The sequence below is a fragment of the Hemitrygon akajei genome, chromosome 4 (genome assembly GCF_048418815.1).
Source record: "Hemitrygon akajei chromosome 4, sHemAka1.3, whole genome shotgun sequence".
Taxonomy (NCBI): Eukaryota; Metazoa; Chordata; class Chondrichthyes; order Myliobatiformes; family Dasyatidae; genus Hemitrygon; species Hemitrygon akajei.
The window spans coordinates 162,088,217-162,109,884 of NC_133127.1; the positions used below are offsets into that span (position 1 = coordinate 162,088,217).

General features: G+C 41.9%; 2 protein-coding genes across 5 annotated transcripts in view; one reads left to right on the forward strand and one right to left on the reverse strand.

Annotated features, from left to right (window-relative positions):
• LOC140726876 (lysosomal proton-coupled steroid conjugate and bile acid symporter SLC46A3) overlaps positions 1–21,373 on the reverse strand; it is a 49,368-nt gene extending 27,995 nt beyond the window's left edge. The window contains exons 1-2 of one of the 3 annotated variants that reach the window (XM_073043831.1): positions 21,140–21,373; positions 15,865–16,071 (exon numbers count right to left, since the gene is read on the reverse strand). In XM_073043831.1, the coding sequence (XP_072899932.1) occupies positions 15,865–16,050 (186 nt within the window). In that variant the 5' untranslated portion in view covers positions 16,051–16,071; positions 21,140–21,373. Of the gene's footprint in view, positions 1–15,864; positions 16,072–17,250; positions 17,386–20,876; positions 21,120–21,139 lie in introns of those variants that run through there. The other 2 variants (XM_073043833.1, XM_073043832.1) reach the window with 2 other exon arrangements.
• A 144-nt stretch (positions 21,374–21,517) lies between these two features.
• The window catches only part of LOC140726875 (microtubule-associated tumor suppressor candidate 2-like), a 442,790-nt gene continuing 442,639 nt past the window's right edge, over positions 21,518–21,668 (forward strand). The window contains exon 1 of one of the 2 annotated variants that reach the window (XM_073043825.1): positions 21,518–21,614. The gene's annotated coding sequence lies outside the window, so the exon portion shown is untranslated. The remainder of the gene's footprint in view (positions 21,615–21,668) is intronic. The other variant, XM_073043824.1, reaches the window with a different exon arrangement.

The following is a 21,668-nucleotide window of genomic DNA, read 5'->3' on the forward strand; positions in this document are numbered from 1 at the left end:
AGTCAGACAGATTAGGCATGGCCTTAAAGAGGTTCTGAAAAAAAATTGGATCATCAAAGTTGGGCCCATGCACATTTACTAGTGTCAATGGTATAGAATTTAATATTCCACTTACTATTACATATCTGCCCCTCTGCTCAGCGATAGTTCGTGTGTTAACAAACAGTATAGTTTTTTTTATTAGGATTGTAACACCTCTAGTTTTAGTACTAAAATTCGACTGGTAGACCTGTGATGCCCAGGAGGGACAAAGCACTTTTGTCACTGTTTTCTTAATGTGCGTGTCTTGGAGAAAACAAATATCAGCTTTGAGTGTACGAAGATGTGCATACACCTTCCCTCTCTTCAGTGGACTATTCATCCCCCATACATTCCAGCTGACAAATTTAGCTTCACCAATGCTGTGCATATGCGAATTAGATGTCATATCATGCTGCTTAACAAAATAAAATATGCTGTATGGTCGCAGCATAACACAATCTGTAACTCGAACAAATAGATGTGCTGTAACAACCTCTTGAGAAACACAAAAAACCCTCCCAAAAATAAAAAGAAACACACCAGGAGTAGTATTTCCATACCCCTAACCTAGAGTCAAAGCTATATCCACGGATAGCAAGATAACTACCCATTACTCACTAAACATGGGAGAAACACCTCTTCACAAATACACCATGAAATATAAAAATAAACAATAACAATCAGTCCTCACCCACATCTTAGTGTGAGCTTATTTTTCAGTTCCTCATGCACTGAACTCAACAGTCTCCAGATGTAGCTGCTATCGATCAACGATGAATCCAGTTACCCAACGTTAATCCGTTTTTAGGGTTATACGGTGTCTGAATGCCATTCTTTAACTTCTCGGCTCAAGAACTCCTCCGCTATGGCTGCAGTGCTGAACGTACTGGTGCTATTGTTAACTGTAACCACGAACGTCACCAGATACCGGAATCCACACCTAATTTTCCTGGCCTTGCATTTCTCCTTAATGTGCTGACAGTCTTGACGTTTCCTCATGGTAGTCGAGATTAAGTCTGGGTAAATGAACACCGGACGCCCGTCATATAGCAGCGGAGCTCTCTCCTTGGACAACCGTAGCACCAGCTCTTTAACCTGGTAATGGTGTAGCCTCACAATAATAGCTCTCGGCCTACCATTTTTAGCAGGTGCTAGGCTCCGGTGGGCACGGTCCACTTTAATCGGCTGATGGAAACGTTCTTCACCCAGCAACTCCGGAAGCAACGTGGCTACAAAATCCGTCGGCTTATTGTTTTCAGCTTTCTCCTGAATCCCGATAATGCAAATATTTTAATGGCGAGACCGGGCTTCAAGGTCATCCACCTTAGCCTGTAGCTGCGTGTTTTGGGATATTAGACTTTCAAGCCACTTCTCCAACTCTTCGATTCGTCTCTCATATGATTCGGCGGCATCCTCCATTAAAGAAACACGCTTACTGACTTCGGTTAGAGCCGCTGTTAAGTTCATGATTGACTTACTGTGCTCTGCGTGTCTCCCGTCTACCAAACAGTACAGTTTGTTTACCGCCTCAAGGACTTCTTCAGTGGTAGTTGGGACCGGGGCCCTACAGCATTGGCTTTAGCTTCTCCTGGGCCCGCTAGCTTAACGGAGCCCTCGCCAGAATCTTCTTCTCCTGCGCCCTTTTCTTGTTTCTTCCCTGTACCATGATTCGTCATTTCGTTCAGCCTGTTACAGCTCACTTCAGTCACTTAAAAAATAGAATTAACTGCTATTTGGGTGAGGTAAAAGGTGAAGGTAGGCGCAGCTCCTGGGACACACGTCTACTCCATACCAAGACCCACATGACCTCCCCAACCCGAGGTAATTTCTAAAGTACATGTTGAGCACAGCATTGTTGTTGGAAGGGCCTGAATTATACTGCAAACACGAGGAAATCTGCAGATGCTGGAAATTCAAGCAACACACACAAAATGCTGGTGGAACGCAGCAGGCCAGGCAGCATCTATAGGGAGAAGCGCTGTCGACGTTTCGGGCCGACACCCTTCATCAGGACTAACTGAAATAAAAGATAGTAAGAGATTTGAAAGTGGGTGGGGGGGGGGAAATCCAAAATGATAGGAGAAGACCGGAAAGGGTGGTGTGAAGCCAAGAGCTGGAAAAGTGATTGGCAAAAGGGATACAGAGCTGGAGAAGGGAAAGGATCAGGCTGTAATGTTCTAATGTTCTATGGGACGGGAGGCCTAAAGAAAGAATGGGGGAGGGGAGCACCAGAGGGAGATGGAGATCAGGCAAAGAGTGATGGGCAGAGCGTTGCGGAAAAGGTATTACTTGGACACAAAGGGAGATCGCTTTTGAAAGTCTTGATAACATGATACATATCATGGAGAGCTCAACCTCCTAAAGCAGAGTGCTTGAGACTCTCCCCAAGTACACAGACTCTTTTCATTATATAGACATAGTGTATGTTATCAAAAGCTTCCAAGCATGTTTGTGAAATACAGCATGCAAGCAGATAATACCTTTGCTCAATAATCATGTCTTAACACAGTAAAAAAAATATATAATCAGGTTACTGTTTTCTTTATCTATTCAAAGCCAGGACAATTACACAGTTCAGCCATTAAAAAAACAGAACATCACGTGATTATCCTTTGATTACTCCTTCTCAAGCTAGTTAGCCCTTTACAGCAGTCCAGCAGTAGCAGTTTAAGGCTGCTGTGAAAAAAACTCTTTAACCCCTTAGTATCCAGCTAGTAACAAAATTTCTTCCACAGAGAGAGAGACAGAAAAGGGGGGGGGGGGGGGGGAATAAATAAATAAATAAGGGATGGGGTAAGAAGGGGAGGCGGGGCATTAACGGAAGTTAGAGAAGTCAATGTTGGAGTCTACCCAAACGGTATATAAGGTGTTGTTCCTCCAACCTGAGTGTGGCTTCACCTTGACTGTAGAGGAGGCCATGGATAGACATATCAGAATGGGAATGGGATGAGGAATTAAAATGTGTTTTATTTAATGTAGAATAATTCTACATCCCATTCCCATTCTGATATGTCTATCCATGGCCTCCTCTACTGTCAAGATGAAGCCACACTCAGGTTGGAGGAACAACATCTTATATTCCATCTGGGTAGCCTCCAACCTGATGGCATGAACATTGACTTCTCTAACTTCCATTAATGCCCCTCCTCCCCTTCTTACCCCATCCCTGATTTATTTATTTTTCCTTCCTTTTTTTCCTCTCTCTGCCCATCACTCTTTGCCCGTTCTCCATCTCCCTCTGGTTCTCCCCTCCCCCGTTCTTTCTCCCTAGGCCTCCCGTCCCATGATCCTTTCCCTTCTCCAGCTCTGTATCCCTTTTGGCAATCACCTTTTCAGCTCTTGGCTTCACCCCACCCCCTCCAGTCTCCTATCATTTCGGATTTCCCCCTCCCTCTCCTACTTTCAAATCTCTTACTATCTTTTATTTCACTTAGTCTTGACGAAGGGTCTTGACCAGAAATGTCGACATTGCCTGTATTATGCTGTAGGTTTTCTAAGTTTCTATGAGTCTGGACAGTTTCAATGCCTCAATTGGAGGGGAAACAAAACCTTTTCACACAACAAACACATTTGCTGCTATTGGTTGCTTGGTCCTTGGTGCTTACCGCCTCAAGGACTTCTTCAGTGGTAGTTGGGACCGGGGCCCTACAGCATTGGCTTTAGCTTCTCCTGGGCCCGCTAGCTTAACGGAGCCCTCGCCAGAATCTTCTTCTCCTGCGCCCTTTTCTTGTTTCTTCCCTGTACCATGATTCGTCATTTCGTTCAGCCTGTTACAGCTCACTTCAGTCACTTAAAAAATAGAATTAACTGCTATTTGGGTGAGGTAAAAGGTGAAGGTAGGCGCAGCTCCTGGGACACACGTCTACTCCATACCAAGACCCACATGACCTCCCCAACCCGAGGTAATTTCTAAAGTACATGTTGAGCACAGCATTGTTGTCGGAAGGGCCTGAATTATACTGCAAACACGAGGAAATCTGCAGATGCTGGAAATTCAAGCAACACACACAAAATGCTGGTGGAACGCAGCAGGCCAGGCAGCATCTATAGGGAGAAGCACTGTCGACGTTTCGGGCCGACACCCTTCATCAGGACTAACTGAAATAAAAGATAGTAAGAGATTTGAAAGTGGGTGGGGGGGGGGAAATCCAAAATGATAGGAGAAGACCGGAAAGGGTGGTGTGAAGCCAAGAGCTGGAAAAGTGATTGGCAAAAGGGATACAGAGCTGGAGAAGGGAAAGGATCAGGCTGTAATGTTCTAATGTTCTATGGGACGGGAGGCCTAAAGAAAGAATGGGGGAGGGGAGCACCAGAGGGAGATGGAGATCAGGCAAAGAGTGATGGGCAGAGCGTTGCGGAAAAGGTATTACTTGGACACAAAGGGAGATCGCTTTTGAAAGTCTTGATAACATGATACATATCATGGAGAGCTCAACCTCCTAAAGCAGAGTGCTTGAGACTCTCCCCAAGTACACAGACTCTTTTCATTATATAGACATAGTGTATGTTATCAAAAGCTTCCAAGCATGTTTGTGAAATACAGCATGCAAGCAGATAATACCTTTGCTCAATAATCATGTCTTAACACAGTAAAAAAAATATATAATCAGGTTACTGTTTTCTTTATCTATTCAAAGCCAGGACAATTACACAGTTCAGCCATTAAAAAAACAGAACATCACGTGATTATCCTTTGATTACTCCTTCTCAAGCTAGTTAGCCCTTTACAGCAGTCCAGCAGTAGCAGTTTAAGGCTGCTGTGAAAAAAACTCTTTAACCCCTTAGTATCCAGCTAGTAACAAAATTTCTTCCACAGAGAGAGAGAAAGAAAAGGGGGGGGGGGAATAAATAAATAAATAAGGGATGGGGTAAGAAGGGGAGGAGGGGCATTAACGGAAGTTAGAGAAGTCAATGTTGGAGTCTACCCAAACGGTATATAAGGTGTTGTTCCTCCAACCTGAGTGTGGCTTCACCTTGACAGTAGAGGAGGCCATGGATAGACATATCAGAATGGGAATGGGATGAGGAATTAAAATGTGTTTTATTTAATGTAGAATAATTCTACATCCCATTCCCATTCTGATATGTCTATCCATGGCCTCCTCTACTGTCAAGATGAAGCCACACTCAGGTTGGAGGAACAACATCTTATATTCCATCTGGGTAGCCTCCAACCTGATGGCATGAACATTGACTTCTCTAACTTCCATTAATGCCCCTCCTCCCCTTCTTACCCCATCCCTGATTTATTTATTTATCCTTCCTTTTTTTCCTCTCTCTGCCCATCACTCTTTGCCCGTTCTCCATCTCCCTCTGGTTCTCCCCTCCCCCGTTCTTTCTCCCTAGGCCTCCCGTCCCATGATCCTTTCCCTTCTCCAGCTCTGTATCCCTTTTGGCAATCACCTTTTCAGCTCTTGGCTTCACCCCACCCCCTCCAGTCTCCTATCATTTCGGATTTCCCCCTCCCTCTCCTACTTTCAAATCTCTTACTATCTTTTATTTCACTTAGTCTTGACGAAGGGTCTTGACCAGAAATGTCGACATTGCCTGTATTATGCTGTAGGTTTTCTAAGTTTCTATGAGTCTGGACAGTTTCAATGCCTCAATTGGAGGGGAAACAAAACCTTTTCACACAACAAACACATTTGCTGCTATTGGTTGCTTGGTGCTGGTATAAATCCACATTTCAGATACTCCACACAAGACTGATGACACTTCTTTTTCGTTAGGTTTGCTTCTGCTGTTTTTGTTACAGATTAACAACCACGGTCAGTCACCTACTGTCCAACCTCAAGTGCTGTGATAAATAAAGGGAAAAGTTACGATATCATTATAGCTCAGACAAAACCTGACCCTCTGCCTAAAGATACATACATAGAGTAGGGCAGCAATATTGCTGTTGAGCAATGGCCTAGAGAAATACGGTCAGAATTATTTAAAAGGGCAGATTCTTAACTTTGCTCCACTGAATGCCATGGCCTAATTCAGAGCAAATACATCGCTGTATGTTTAGAGTATGGGAATCGTACTAGCTAGCATTGTACTACAGTTGTAAACAGCAATAATGCGTGGGCCAGACCCTGAAAAAACACCATGTCTTCAGTGCAGATTTCTCATGATACACCAAATGCAGAAGTGCTTCATTGCTCCTAAACAACTATAATGCCCTTTGAGCAAAGTCTGAGAATGGTGTGTTGGCAAGAGGTGAGACGATTGTGATCACTGTAATCAATTAGGAGGCACTGAGATTCAAATGCTTATAATAAGTAATTAATTTCTTAAATTAAGCCTATAATCCCTCAGTTGTCTTCCTTGCTAGCTAGCGTCCACCTCCTTTAGCTGTATCACCCCCTTAGAAACTCACTTTGCCCCCTGGGGAGGTATAGCGCCCACTTTAGGAACTATTGGTAAATGATAATGTTGTTCACACAGAGCCTTGCTGGAGTAAAGATGCACTCCTATAATATCACATTTTTGTTAATCAATTGTTTAACATTCAAGCTTACGCTGCCAAGGGCAGAGTACGATTGTGCCATACAAATGCCTAATAATTACCAGCTCCAACAGGAGATTCAATCGACTCCAGACATCATTACCAATTTTTCAATATCCTAGTATTTCTATTGAACAGAACTGCAAGAGAAATGCCAAGCCAACCCCACCTGCTCAGAGAATGGCTTATCGCTACATTAACTAGATTTGGTCCCCAACCTCCGGGCTGCGGACCGATACCGGGCCGCGAAACATGCAGGGATGCAGCGGTAGCCAGTGTGCACCAAGCACATCTTTAAGAAATCGGCAATCGCCTCTGATCTGGGCTGACATTTACTTGCCAGGTAGCAACTAATTAATTAGCTTGTTTATTTCGGCTTTTTTCTTAAAGGTGTGCTGGGTGCGTTCCGGGTACCGCTGCCCCCCACATGCTTCTCGGCCCGGTATAAGTCTGCGGCCCGGAGGTTGGGGGCCATGAACTAGAAGGTATGAGTCAGGTGGATAATATCCTCCATTTGCCTGAGTGGGTGCAGTTGACACCAAAACAGCTCCACATCACAAAGGGCAAAACATTACGTTTTTACACTTCCTTGCCAACTGGTATAACACTGCGTACAACCTGTTCCCGTAACAGAATATGTTCACAAGCACACACAAAACCATATTCCCTTCAAAGTGACAAATGGATCTTATCATTGTTCCTTCAGCAGTAGGATAAAATCCCAAACTCCAAATCCAACAAGAAGACACCTTCAGTGCACATATTACAATGTTTCATGAACAAAAGCATAAAAAAGGGATAAAGTTTAGCTCGTCAGCGACAAAAACTTTCAGCAGTATCCTTAGGTAGAGAACAAGTAATTAGATTAGATCCAAATCACAATTTAACAGATGATTGTTTACATACGAGTCCTAACTTACATTTTGTAAATACTATACAAAGTAACTGGAGCAATGATTTCATCCATTGCTTTTTGTCCTGCATTCCAAGTGACTGATCCTGGTTACTGAATGTCATTTCTCACATTGGACAAACACATCACCCTACCGTCTCAATGCTGCAGATTTGGTCCCATATTCTCTCCTTAACATTGACTTCCACCAGTATTCCATTGCCAGACTCAGTTCATTTAATGCTGAAAACTCACCCTTATGTTTGTTACTTCCAAATTTGATTTTTTCAAAGTTATCCTGGGTCAGGATAACTCACGCACCTAATGCATTCCAGAAACTTCAGATTGTACAAATTTCTACTGCACATATTCTAGCTTGTCACATTTTCAAGTTGCTGACCAACACTGACCTCTTGTCCAGTAGCACCTCAAGTTTAAAAATTTGTATCCTTGTTTTCCAGATCCTTTTCTAATGCTGCCATTTCCCATTTTTGTCAAGCCCTCCATTCCGGAACACCTGGAAATCTTTGCATATAGCTTGGCAGCCACACCTTCACCTTGCAAGGCTCCAAGATTTAGATTTTCTCTGATAAGGGCTCCTCTTGTCTTTAAGATATTACTTAAAAAACTGCCTAACTCAGTATAAGATGGTGGTTCACTTGCATCTCTTCCAGTATGATGTATTATACTCATTTTTCAATGCATTCTCATTACTCAGTCTACATATGCGATCACTGAGCATCAATTCATATCATTTTAGTTTTCAGTACCAATCCCGCTCCAAGAATCTATCCTCAATTTTCTGTACTATTTCACTGAAACTCTTTGAAGAACATCTTCCTTTCAACCTTCTGTACTTTCCTCCCTTGCCCCACTTCTCTGGACTTTTAATTGCTCAAAACCTTGTACTTCTTTATCTTTACTATTTATATAACCTGGGATGTTTTCTCTGCTGATTTCTAACCTCCACCCTCCACGCATCCCAAATTTCCAGAACTCCTCCTGGATTTTGAATTTCTAATACTTCCTTATGGATCAAATTTTAATTGATTACTCAAGGAACTCAGTACACATACAAAAAAAATCAACTCATTGTACATGTTGCGAGTATTCAATTTCTCCTGGAGTCATTCAACAAGACAGGAAGGACACAGGCATTTCAGCCCAACCAGTCCATGCTATTTATGATGCTCACCCAACTCATCCCAATATCTTGTGTTTACCCCATATGCCACCATGTATCTATCCAACGCTTCTTAAATGACACCATTGTACCTGCCTCAACCACCTTCTTTGGCAGCTCATTCCATATGCTCACCACCCTCTGCGGAAAAAGACTGTCCCCACCCTGGCAGCTCTCAAATCTTTCTCCTCCCACCCTACACCTGTGCCTCTAGTTTTGGACTCCACTACACTGTGGAAAAGACTTTGCATTCACCTTACCTATGCCTCTCATAACTTTAAGCACTTCTATAAGGTTGCTCCTCATTCTCTAACGTTCCAAGGAATAAAGATCCAGCCTGGCCAATTTCTTCCTATAACTCAGGCTTTCTAATCCTAGTAATATCTTGGTAAACTTCTCGCCACTCTTTGCAATCTAACCATGTCTTTTATTTAATAGGGCAACCAAACATTCCAAGAGCAGCTTCACAATGACTTGTACCACTGCAACATAATGACTAAACTCCTACATTCTGGGCATTGACTGAAGGCTACATGCTAAACACCTTTCTCAGCACCCTGTCTACCTGTGAATGCTGCTTTCAATGAACTGTACATTTCTACCCTTATGCCCCTCTGTTCCATTACACTGTATAGAGTGTTACCATTCACAGTACGAGGGGTGATTGATAAGTTTGTGGCCTAAGGTAAAAGGAGCCAATTTTAGAAAACCTAGCACATTTATTTTTCAACATTGTCCCCTCCTACATTTACACACTTAGTCCAGTGGTCGTGGACCTTAGGGATCTTGGACCTGCAGGAAGTTTGAAGTTAATAATTCATCTCCTTCTATCTTAGGCCACGAACTTATCAATCACCCCTGATGAGTTATTGACTTCAAACTTTCTGAATAATCACTCAAAGAGTTGAACTGCATGTGCATGTAACGATAGCTGTATCACTCATCTCCTTCTACCTCAGGCCACAAACTTATCAATCACCCCTGCTGTGGACACTTTCTGAAGGTCCAAGATCCGTATGCTCCACGACCGCTGGACTAAGTGTGTAAATGTAGGAGGGGACTATGTTGAAAAATAAATGTGCTAGGTTTTCTAAAATTGATTCCTTCTACCTTAGGCCACAAACTTATCAATCACCCCTCGTATAAGTCAAAACACAAAACCTCACACTTACCCATAATGAAATCCATTAACCACTCCTCAGTCCACTTCCTTAACTGATCAAGATCCCCTTATAATCTATAATAATCTTCTTGACTATCAACACCACCACTTCATATTGTGTCACCTGCAAACTTACTGATTACTGCATTCCCACTGAAAATCATTTATATAAATAACAAGGTTCTAGTTCAAAGTAAATTTATTATCAAAGTACATACATGTCACCATATACAACCCTGAGATGCATTTTCTTGCGGGTATACTAAATAAATCCAATAATCATAACAGAATCAGTGAAATACCCCACCAACAGGGCGGACAACCAGTGTGCAAAAGACAACAAACTGTGCAAATACAATAATAAAGAAAAAACTAATAATAACAACAAACAAACAAACAAATAAATAAATAAGCAATAAATAGCGAGAACATGAGATGAAGTGTAATTAAAAGTGAGTCCATAGGTTGTGGGAACATCTTAGTGATGGGGCAAGTGAAGTTGAGTGGTTATCCCCTTTTGTTCAAGAGCCTGATGGCTGAGGGATAATAACTGTTCCTGAACTTGGTGGTTTGAATCCTGAGGCTCATGTACCTTCTTCCTGATGGCACCAGTGAGAGGAAAGCTTGTCATGGGTGGGGGAGTGGGGTTGGGGGTCTGAGATGATGGATGCTGCTTTCCTGGGACAAAGCTCCATGCGGGCGTGCTCAACGGTGGGGAGGGCTTTACCTATGATGGAATGGTCAGTATCCACTCCATTTTGCAGAACTTTCCATTCAAGGACATTGGTGTTTCCATACCAGGCTGTGATGGAAATCAGTAAATATACTCTCAATGACACATCTACAGAAATTAGTCAGAAGTTACAGATGTCATGCTGAATCTTTGCAAACTCCTAAGTAGAGGTGCTGCCGTCCATTCCTCGTAATGGCATTTACGTGCTGGGCCCAGAACAGGCCTTCCGAATAATAACACTGAGGATTTTAAAATTAGTGACATTCTCTCCCAATGAAGACTGGCTCATGCACCTCCAGTTTCCCCGCCCTGAAGTCAATAATCAGCTCCTTGCTCTTGCTGACATTGAGTAAGAGGTTGTTGCAGCACCACTCAGCCAGATTTTCAATCTCCCTCTTATATGCGGATTGGTCATCACTTTTGATCAGCCTTTGACAACGGTATATTACAAACAAATGCCCTTGAATAGAAAATCCAACACCAACATCTGTCCGACCTCCATTCCAAGAAATAACCTTCAACCACTATCCTCTGCATCCTGCCTCTAGACAAAGTTTGAACCCATGTAACTAGCTCTCTATGGATTCCATGAAACTTGGCATTCAAGACCAACTTTCCACATTGGACTTGTCAAAGACCTGCTAAAGTCCAAACAGACAATATCCACTGCCTTACCTTAGGTTACCTCTTCAAAACAAAACTCCTAAAGATTTTTCAAGCACAATTTATCATGCTCAAAGCCATGCTGACACCCCATAAATCAGATTTTATCTATCAAAATGCTGAGAAATCATGTCCCACAGAATTTCCTCCAGTAACTTCCCAACCACTGATTTCAGACTGACTAGCTGTAGTTACCTAGATTGCCCTTGCTATTTTTCTTAAACATCAGGGCATTAGCCATCTTCCAGTCTTTGGGAATTTTGCTTGTGGTTAACAATGAACCAAATATTTCCACAAGAGCATTCATAATTTCTTCCCTAGCCTCCCAGAAGTCTGGGGATGCACTTGGTCAGGCTCTGGGGATTTATCTCTCTTAATGTGCTGTAAGGCTGTAAATACATTTCCCTGGTAATAGGAATGTTCTTGAAAACATGTCCATTAGTGTCCTTTACCACTTGAGCAAGCATGATTTTCTCCTTGGCAAACTGAGGAGGAGTATTTGTTTAAAAACCTTACTCATCTTCTGCGGCTTGAAGCATAGGCAGCCCAATTTACCTCTTAGGGGATCTACTCTCTCCCCAGCCACCTTTCAATATAGCTATACAACCTCATGAGATTTTCCTTAACTTTACCTGTCAGCTCAATCTCTTCAACACACACAAAATGCTGGTGGAACACAGCAGGCCAGGCATCATCTATAGGGAGAAGCACTGTTGATGTTTCGGGCTGAGACCCTTCGTCAGCTCATCATGTTTTTCCCTTTTCCCTTTTCACCCTTAACCCATGTCCTCTGGTTTTTTTCTCCCTTGGCCTTAGTGGAAAAAGCCTGCTTGCATTCACTCTATCTATACCCATCATAATTTTATACACCTGTATCAAATCTCCCCTATTCTTCTACGCTCCAGGGAGTAAAGTCCTAACCTATTCAACCTTTCTCTGTAACTCAGTTTCTCAAGTCTCGGAAACATCCTTGTAAACCTTCTCTGCACTCTTTCAACCTTATTAATATCCTTCCTGTAATTAGGTGACCAAAGCTACACACAATGCTCCAAATTTGGCCTCACCAATGTCTTATACAACCTCACCAAAGCCCTTTTATTTAAGCACCAAACTTACAGAATTAAAACTAGTAACTTCTGTGGAGATCATAAATTGGAATTGGTTTATTGTTGTCACAATTACCGAGGTACAGTGAAAAAAGTTTGATTGGCTTACTGTTTGTACCGTTCAGATTATTACACAGTGCATTGAGGTGGAATAAGGTAAAACAATAACAATGAAGAATAAAGTGTAAGAGTGTGAATAAAGTGCAGCACAGGTAAACAATAAGGTGAAAGATCGTAATGAGATAGGATGTGAAGTTAAGAGTCCAATTTATCATACTATTTAATACCCTTAGAACTTCAAGGTAGAAGCTGTTCTAGAGCCTGGTTGGGAACACTTTCAGGCTTTTATATCTTCTGCAAGATAGGAGAGGGAGAAAGGAGAATGTCTAGGCTAGGTAGTTCTTTGGTCACGCTGGCTGCTTTAATGATGAAATAAAAGTTAAAGACAAGAGGCCATAAAAGGGAGGCTGGTTTTTGAAATGTGCTGAGCTGTGTTTATAACCCACTGCAGTCAAGTGCGGTCACACGCAGAGCAGTTGCCATACCAAACTGCAATGCGTTCATATTGGATGGTTTCTTTGGTGCACCAGTAAAAAATTGGCAAGTGCTGATGGGGGCATGCCAAATTTCATTAGCCTTCTGAGGAAGTAGAGTTGATGGTGAGTTTTTTTGGCCCTGCTATCCAAGTGGATGAACCAAAGCACGCTATTCACTCCTAGGAACTTAAAGCTCTCAACCCTCCCAACCTCTGTACCATTGATATAGACAGGAGCACCTGCACTATCTCCCTTCCTGAATTCAATGACTTCCACTTTTATTTCCCTCCTCCCTCACTGCCCCTCAGGGCCACAAACAGTCCTTCCAGATTAAGCAACACTTCACCTGTGAGTCTGTTGGGGTCATCTACTCTGTCCAGTGTGGCCTCCTGTACATTGTTGAGACCTGATGTAGATTGGGAGACTGCTTTGCCGAGCACCTATGCTCCGTCTGCCAGAAAAAGTGGGATCTCCCAGTGGCCACCATTTTAATTCCACGTCCCATTCCTATTCTGACATGTCAATCCATGGCCTCCTCTGCAGTTGTGATGCGCCACACTCAGGTTGGAGGAACACCACCATCTGGGTAGCCTCCAACCTGATGGTATGAACATTGATTTCTCGAACTTTCCCCCATGCCCTCACCATTCCACATTTGCTTTTCCCTCTCTCACTTTATCTTCTCGCCTACCTTCCCTCTGGTATTCCTCCCCCCTTTTCTTTCTTCCATGGCCTTCTGTCCTCTCTTATGAGATTCCCCTTCTCCAGCGCTGTATCTCTTTCACCAACTTCCCAGCTCTTCACTTCACCCCTCCCAGTTTCACCTATCATCTGGTGTTTCTCCCTCCCCCCACCTTTTAAATCCACTCTTCATCTTTTTTCCCTCCAGTCCTGATGAAGGATCACGGCCTGAAACATCGACTGCACTCTTGTCAAGCACAATTTATCATGCTCAAAGCCATGCTGACACCCCATGAATCAGATTTTATCTATCAAAATGCTGAGAAATCATGTCCCACAGAATTTCCTCCAGTAACTTCCCCAACACTGATTTCAGACTAACTAGTTGTAGTTACCTAGATTGTTCTTGCTACTTTTCTTAGACATCAGGGCATTAGCCATCTTCTAGTCTTTGGGAATTTTGCTTGTGGTTAACAATGAACCAAATATTTCCACAAGAGCATTCATAATTTCTTCCCTAGCCTCCCAGAAGTCTGGGGATGCACTTGGTCAGGCTCTGGGGATTTATCTCTCTTAATGTGCTGTAAGGCTGTAAATACATTTCCCTGGTAATAGGAATGTTCTTGAAAACATGTCCATTAGTGTCCTTTACCACTTGAGCAAGCATGATTTTCTCCTTGGCAAACTGAGGAGGAGTATTTGATTAAAAACCTTACTCATCTTCTGCGGCTTGAGACATAGTCAGCCCAATTTACCTCTTAGGGGATCTACTCTCTCCCTAGCCACCTTTCAATATAGCTATACAACCTCATGAGATTTTCCTTAACTTTACCTGTCAGCTCAATCTCTTCAACACACACAAAATGCTGGTGGAACACAGCAGGCCAGGCAGCATCTATAGGGAGAAGCACTGTCGACATTTTGGGCCGAGACCCTTCGTCAGCTCAATCTCTTCATCTTCCTCCTCTCATTTTCCCTCATAAGTATATTCATAATTTTTTACAGTCATCAAGAGATTCGCTTATCCCTGACCTGCTAAACTCTAAATATGCTTCCTTCTTTTCACCATAGCGTCAATTCTTTCTCATCAGCTAGGGTTCCCTAAACTTGCCAGGTTTGTCCATCACCCCAATAGGAGCATGATGTTCCTGACTCTCGATGTAAACTCTTGTAAAACCTCCTACTTGCCATTCACTGCTTTCCCTTCACACAGGTACACTCAATTAACCTTTGCTTAGTGCCTTCCTAATTACCCCAAAATAAGCCTTGCTCCATCTTAGGACCCTAACCTGGGGATATGTCCTATCCTTTCCCATCACAATCTTAAAACTAATAGAATTATGGTCACCAGAGCCAAAGTGCTCTCCGACTGCCACTTTAGGTACTTAACCTGCCTTGTTTGCTCAGAGGAGACCCAATACTGCCCCCTCCCAAATAGGGCCCTCAATGTATTAACTTGGGAAACTTCCAGACACATTTCACAAGTTTCACCCCAACCAGGGAAATTAAAATCTCTCATGATAACAACCTTATTATTTTTACAACTACAATCAATTTCTCCTCATACCCATACCTCAAGTTCCTACTGTCTACTAAGTCTATAATACAGCCCCACTCAACTCTCCCCTTCTTGTTTCTAAGTTCTATCCATATGGCTTCACTGGACAATACCCAAAGAATTTCATCTCTAAGAACTGTTGTTATGTCCTCATTTGTCAAAAGGCAATGTCCCTTCCCTTGCTAACGTGTACCTCTGTCACCCCTGAAGCATCTGTATCCTGAACGTTGAGCTGCCAGTTCTGCTCTTCTCTCCATTATATTTCTGCTATGGCTATAACATTCCAGTCCCCACAGCTGATCCATGTTCTGGGTTCACATGCCTTAACTGTTAAGCTTCATATTTTGAATAAATGCAGTTTAACTAGGTATTCATTTCCTGTGCCCCTGGCTTTCCTGGTCTCACCAGCTACTTCTTTATCCCATGACTTGATCCTACGCAGAACCCCACCCCACTGCCAATCTAGTTTAAACCTCTCGTATAGCACTGCCAACTTTTACTGCGAGGATATCAGTCCCTCTCTGGTTTCAGTGCAGCTTGACCCTCTCAAACAGGTTGCCTCTGCCCCAGAAGAAATTCCAGTGATCTGTGAACCTGTGTGACCGGTCCCCACACCATTCCTCAGCCATGCACCTTGATTTGTAAATGATCCATTTTCTAATCTAAAATGGCTCACTTAATCTCAAACAAATTCAAGTGTAGGAAATTGTTTAATAAAAATAATCACAAGTTAATGCCATATTTGTAATCATAGCTAACTGTGATATTATTACAGGATGTGATTTACAATTCCACCTCACTTGCAACTTGATAAAATAATATTTGTACACACTGACCTGTTGTTCTGGGTTGACACTGTCATTTTGGTAGCAGTTTGAATTATTTCCATTCTCAATGTAGCTACTGTTGGTTTCATTCTCCCATATCTTACGATAAATATACTGCTGAATTAAGATAGAACCTGCCATATTGCCCAAGATATATAGAGCAACAATGGGCTCTACTGTGGCAAGCTTCTTCATTGTTCTTGGAGAATCAGGCGCCTGAAGTCAAGACAAAAACACAAAGAAAGTGCTTGTTAACAAAAATCTGGAGAAGGAAAAGTAAAACGCAAGGGAATCTGTATGGCAGTGTGCATTTAATTCATTATATAAAGCTGATTATAATGCAAGCAAATTGCATAATAAAAAAATCAACATTTTCTTTTGCAAAATAGAGCTACAATTCAATGCTGAATTCAGAACATTCTCCATTACATTTTATAACTCCTAATTAATATGTTTCATAAGAAAATGGAAGAGGTTGATTTTGGAAAGTAAGAGAATATGGCAAACAAACAGAAAGCGAATTATTTTATGTCTTTTGAAAAAAACTGACATGAGAATATTGTAAACTGGGGAACAGGTCTTTGAGTCACAAGTCTTTTCACAGAAGATTATAGAAAGAAGGAGATCTGCAACATAATATGGAGTTGTAAGGAATACAGATTTATATTACTTATTGGTGGATTGGGAAAGTCAAACTAGAATGAAACACAGATGGTGCAGGGGGTATAGGAAAATCTCATTCTACACACAGCCACATACAGTATTACGTAAATTTGGTGACAATTAGTACATTACATTCTACTGATCCACAAATTAAAATGTAATTAATCGTCTTGCTCAGTTTTATTCATTCCATCACACCCTAATTCTCTAGGTTCCATTAACCATGTTTGCTTCATTCTAATCTGTTGCAGCTTCACTTTCCCCAAATGTCCATCCAAGCCATAGCTCATGCAAATAGAACAAAATAAACTGGGGATGCTGCCTGCTGCAATTTCACTGTAAATACTCATATTCACAGGATTCCTGTTCTTCAGCTAGTCACAACACTACTGGAATCCCCTTACAACACCCAGTTTCTTAAATATTCTTCTGACTAAATATACAACTTTTACCTCTGCCTTCTATTATCACTTTTTGCAAATTGCCCATTATATATCTCAAATATCAGTTGCCCAAATCACTCCCACATATTAAGTTCTACCTTGTTTACTTTCCAGTTACAGTGCAGATTTCTGTAGAAGTTACACCTACTGGTGGCTCCATTTGTATTGAATTGGATTTTTAACCAGAGGCTAATATATTGATCTTGTTTACTTTCTCTGAAGCATTTATTACAGTAATAAATGGCGTTCCTTTAGAATCCAGAGACAGTTACACTCAATACTTTCCTACCTTTTGAACTTCACCACAAAGAAAATTCACTTCCTTCACAGACTGCAGATGGTAATAATTATTCTACAGTTGTATGTTCTACTTCCTCTTACAGTAGAAGTTATTTTTCTTCAACAAAGGGAGATATATTTATTCCTAATGTATAACAAATTGAAAAATATCAGAGGATAAAATTAATTTTGAAGTCATTCAGCATAGTTGAAATTAAGACCTTGTACAATCCTAGCAGTATTTCCAAGGCCAGGCAATTTTTAACTAAGAAAATAAGAACATAGGATATAGAAGAAGTGAGTCACTTGGTCCCATGCACCATCATTCTGAAGGACCAAAATTGATCTTTTGCCAGTTTGCTGCAGGAACCCTCTTGATATTACTTCGTATCCCAAATTCTATTAATCTGTCGTATGCATACTCAGCTACTGAACCTCCACAGCTTTTGGAAGAGAATTCTAAAGATTCACCAGGTTCCTATAAAGAAATTCTAAGTTTTTAGTTAAATATAGTACGTAAGTTTAATATTTCCTAACAAGCTATTTATTTGATTTCAAAGCAATCATTCTTCTTAAAATTCCAGTGTTTCTAATATCCTAAAATAAATGCAGATCTTTATTTTTCTTAATGATAAATTAATTGCTTTCACCCCTTATTTCACTAGATTTGCAAGGAATAGAAGTTTGGTAAAGTGGCTCCATCATGGGAAATACATGCAACACAGTTACATTATCAATACAGTAGGGAGATTAGAATCCTGAAGTAGAAACACAAATTCACACATAATGGTCAAATAACAGAAGACCTAAAAATGCACTTTCTTTTAAAACCATAGAACATTACAGCAAAGAAACAGGCCTTTTGGCCCTTCTTGGCTGTACCGAACCATTTTTCTGCCTAGTCCCACTGACCTGCACCTGGACCATATCCCTCCATACCCCTCTCATCCATGTACCTGTCCAAGCTTTTCTTAAATGTTAAAAGTGAGCCTGCATTCACCACTTCAACTGGCAGCTCATTCCACACTCCCACTACTCTCTGTGTGAAGAAGCTCCCCCTAATGTTCCCTTTAAACTTTTCCCTTTTCACCCTTAACCCATGTCCTCTGGTTTTTTCTCCCCTGGCCTCAGTGGAAAAAGCCTGCTTGCATTCACTCTATCTATACCCATCATAATTTTATATACCTCTATCAAATCTCCCCTCATTCTTCCACGCTCCAGGGAATAAAGTCCTAACCTATTCAACCTTTCTCTGTAACTCAGTTTCTCAAGTCTCAGAAACATCCTTGTAAACCTTCTCTGCACTCTTTCAACCTTATTAATATCCTTCCTGTAATTAGGTGACCAAAGCTACACACAATGCTCCAAATTTGGCCTCACCAATGTCTTATACAACCTCACCAAAGCCCTTTTATTTAAGCACCAAACTTACAGAATTAAAACTAGTAACTTCTGTGGAGGTCATAAATTGGATTTGGTTTATTGTTGTCACAATTACCGAGGTACAGTGAAAAAAGCTTGACTGGCTTACTGTTTGTACCGTTCAGATCATTACACAGTGCATTGAGGTGGAATAAGGTAAAACAATAACAATGAAGAATAAAGTGTAAGAGTGTGAATAAAGTGCAGCACAGGTAAACAATAAGGTGAAAGATCGTAATGAGATAGGATGTGAAGTTAAGAGTCCAATTTATCATACTATTTAATACCCTTAGAACTTCAAGGTAGAAGCTGTTCTAGAGCCTGGTTGGGAACACTTTCAGGCTTTTATATCTTCTGCAAGATAGGAGAGGGAGAAAGGAGAATGTCTAGGCTAGGTAGTTCTTTGGTCACGCTGGCTGCTTTAATGATGAAATAAAAGTTAAAGACAAGAGGCCATAAAAGGGAGGCTGGTTTTTGAAATGTGCTGAGCTGTGTTTATAACCCACTGCAGTCAAGTGCGGTCACACGCAGAGCAGTTGCCATACCAAACTGCAATGCGTTCATATTGGATGGTTTCTTTGGTGCACCAGTAAAAAATTGGCAAGTGCTGATGGGGGCATGCCAAATTTCATTAGCCTTCTGAGGAAGTAGAGTTGATGGTGAGTTTTTTTGGCCCTGCTATCCAAGTGGATGAACCAAAGCACGCTATTCACTCCTAGGAACTTAAAGCTCTCAACCTTCCCAACCTCTGTACCATTGATATAGACAGGAGCACCTGCACTATCTCCCTTCCTGAATTCAATGACTTCCACTTTTATTTCCCTCCTCCCTCACTGCCCCTCAGGGCCACAAACAGTCCTTCCAGGTTAAGCAACACTTCACCTGTGAGTCTGTTGGGGTCATCTACTCTGTCCAGTGTGGCCTCCTGTACATTGTTGAGACCTGATGTAGATTGGGAGACTGCTTCGCCAAGCACCTATGCTCCGTCTGCCAGAAAAAGTGGGATCTCCCAGTGGCCACCCATTTTAATTCCACGTCCCATTCCTATTCTGACATGTCAATCCATGGCCTCCTCTGCAGTTGTGATGAGCCACACTCAGGTTGGAGGAACACCACCATCTGGGTAGCCTATTATTTGAACAGATAGGTGCAGTAATCAGAAGTCCTTCAAAATCACAGTTAAGTTGTTATGCTTTCAAACTTTTCTATACACTGGAAAACTGTACTTAACGACTAATCATACTTTACTTATGGCCTTTACTTACACAGGATACCAAAAAAACCAAAGTAAAGGGTTGAAGCTAAGTATTGTAAATTATGTTTAATTCCCACAGGCCACAAGGAAGGATTTCTTGTTAAGAACTGTTATACGCTATTTTTCCGTATTATTCCAAGCTAGTTTGATGGTGTTATTGCCCTTTCTGCCTACCTTGTTTAGTCTTCCAAAATTCGAATACGGTCAAGCTAAAAAGTAGAGTTCTTTTCAGGAAGTAGGAAAGGCTACATAAACTAAATGATACATTTTGAAAAGGATACATAAACTGTTTATACTTAGTTGGGAGTGATGTTGAATTTAGCATGATAAATTGGGAATATTGTTAACAAGGCACAAAGGAAGCTATCCCTAAAATAAACACAAAGTACACTGCAGAAGCTGTGGTCAAATCAAGACGAAAAAAGCTGGATGAACTCAGCAGGTCAGGCTGGAATCTTAAAGGAGAATCAGCATAATATCAACAATTCCATGCAGTGGCCTAAGAAATTAAACTTACTGTTCTTAGAAGGGAGAATAAGTATTTGATTGAAATGATAACTTGTGAAGTTTCAGTCAAGGAAATGTGGAAAAACGGTTTCCTTCTGAGGAAATGTTTCTCTATATTTATTTGACTTAAACTTTCATAGGAGTTCACAAACTGTAACAAACAGACAACAGAGAACCAGGGTGACACAAGCCAAACAGCGCTTATATAATAGCCTATTGTGATAGAAAATGCACTTGCTTATTACATAAACCAGCATTTTGTGTGTGTTACATAGCATTACATAGTTACGGTGCATTCTCCAGATACTTTGTGAGGTAACCGTGGCATTCAGCCAGGAGCAGATGTCATCAGGTAGACGATTGTGATATATAATGCACTCCAGATTTGATCGAAACAACAACAACAAAAAATCAATATTATAATGGGCAAAGTAGAAGATACTGGGACTCACCACCGTAGCTCATTCCTCTGGTGGCCAGTTCCGTGATGACAAATTGATAAGATTTTTAGTATAAACAAACCAGTAGACACTTTGAATAATTTAAAAACCTGTTTCAAATGAATCGTAGAGGCCAACAATTGCAACAAAATATTCCGGGCAGCCAGATTACATAAATAGTTCTAGGAAATTGGACAGGTTGTCTTCTTATAAGAATTAAAATTCATCTGCACTTTCAATAATGTTAATACCAGAATAAATAGCCTTATGTTCACCTCTAGACAACTGTGACTGTCAACTTCAATGCGGATCTTCGAACGACGTACGTCACGCCACAGCTTCACTCTCCTGTCGCATTACACAGGCGATGACGACCACCACCACCACCACCACAGGCTCCGCTGCGCCGCTAAACTTCGGGACAGCAGCAAGTCGAAGGTGCTCGCCGAAGGTCGCCGGTATCCTTGGGAACGTCAACCTGACATTCTCCCCCACCACCCTCGAGCGTCCCCGTCCCCCGCCCGCCCGCCCGCCGGCGGAGCCGCGATTGGGTGGCGGGTATGTCAATCCAGCGGAGGGCGGGACGTTGTTCAGTGCGGCTGCGGCAGTTGATTCAGCTGGGTGGGTTCGGCTCCAAAGACACGCCACAGCAGGGAGTTAACGCGCTTCAGTCCAATTGCCCGGTTTAAACTTGCGGCGAGTGGTGCACGGGACTGTGAGGGCCGTCTCAACAGAAGACGGAAATTGACCGTCAGTATTGGTGATCGTTAAATCCTGACCTTGTGTCCACCATCACCCCGACCG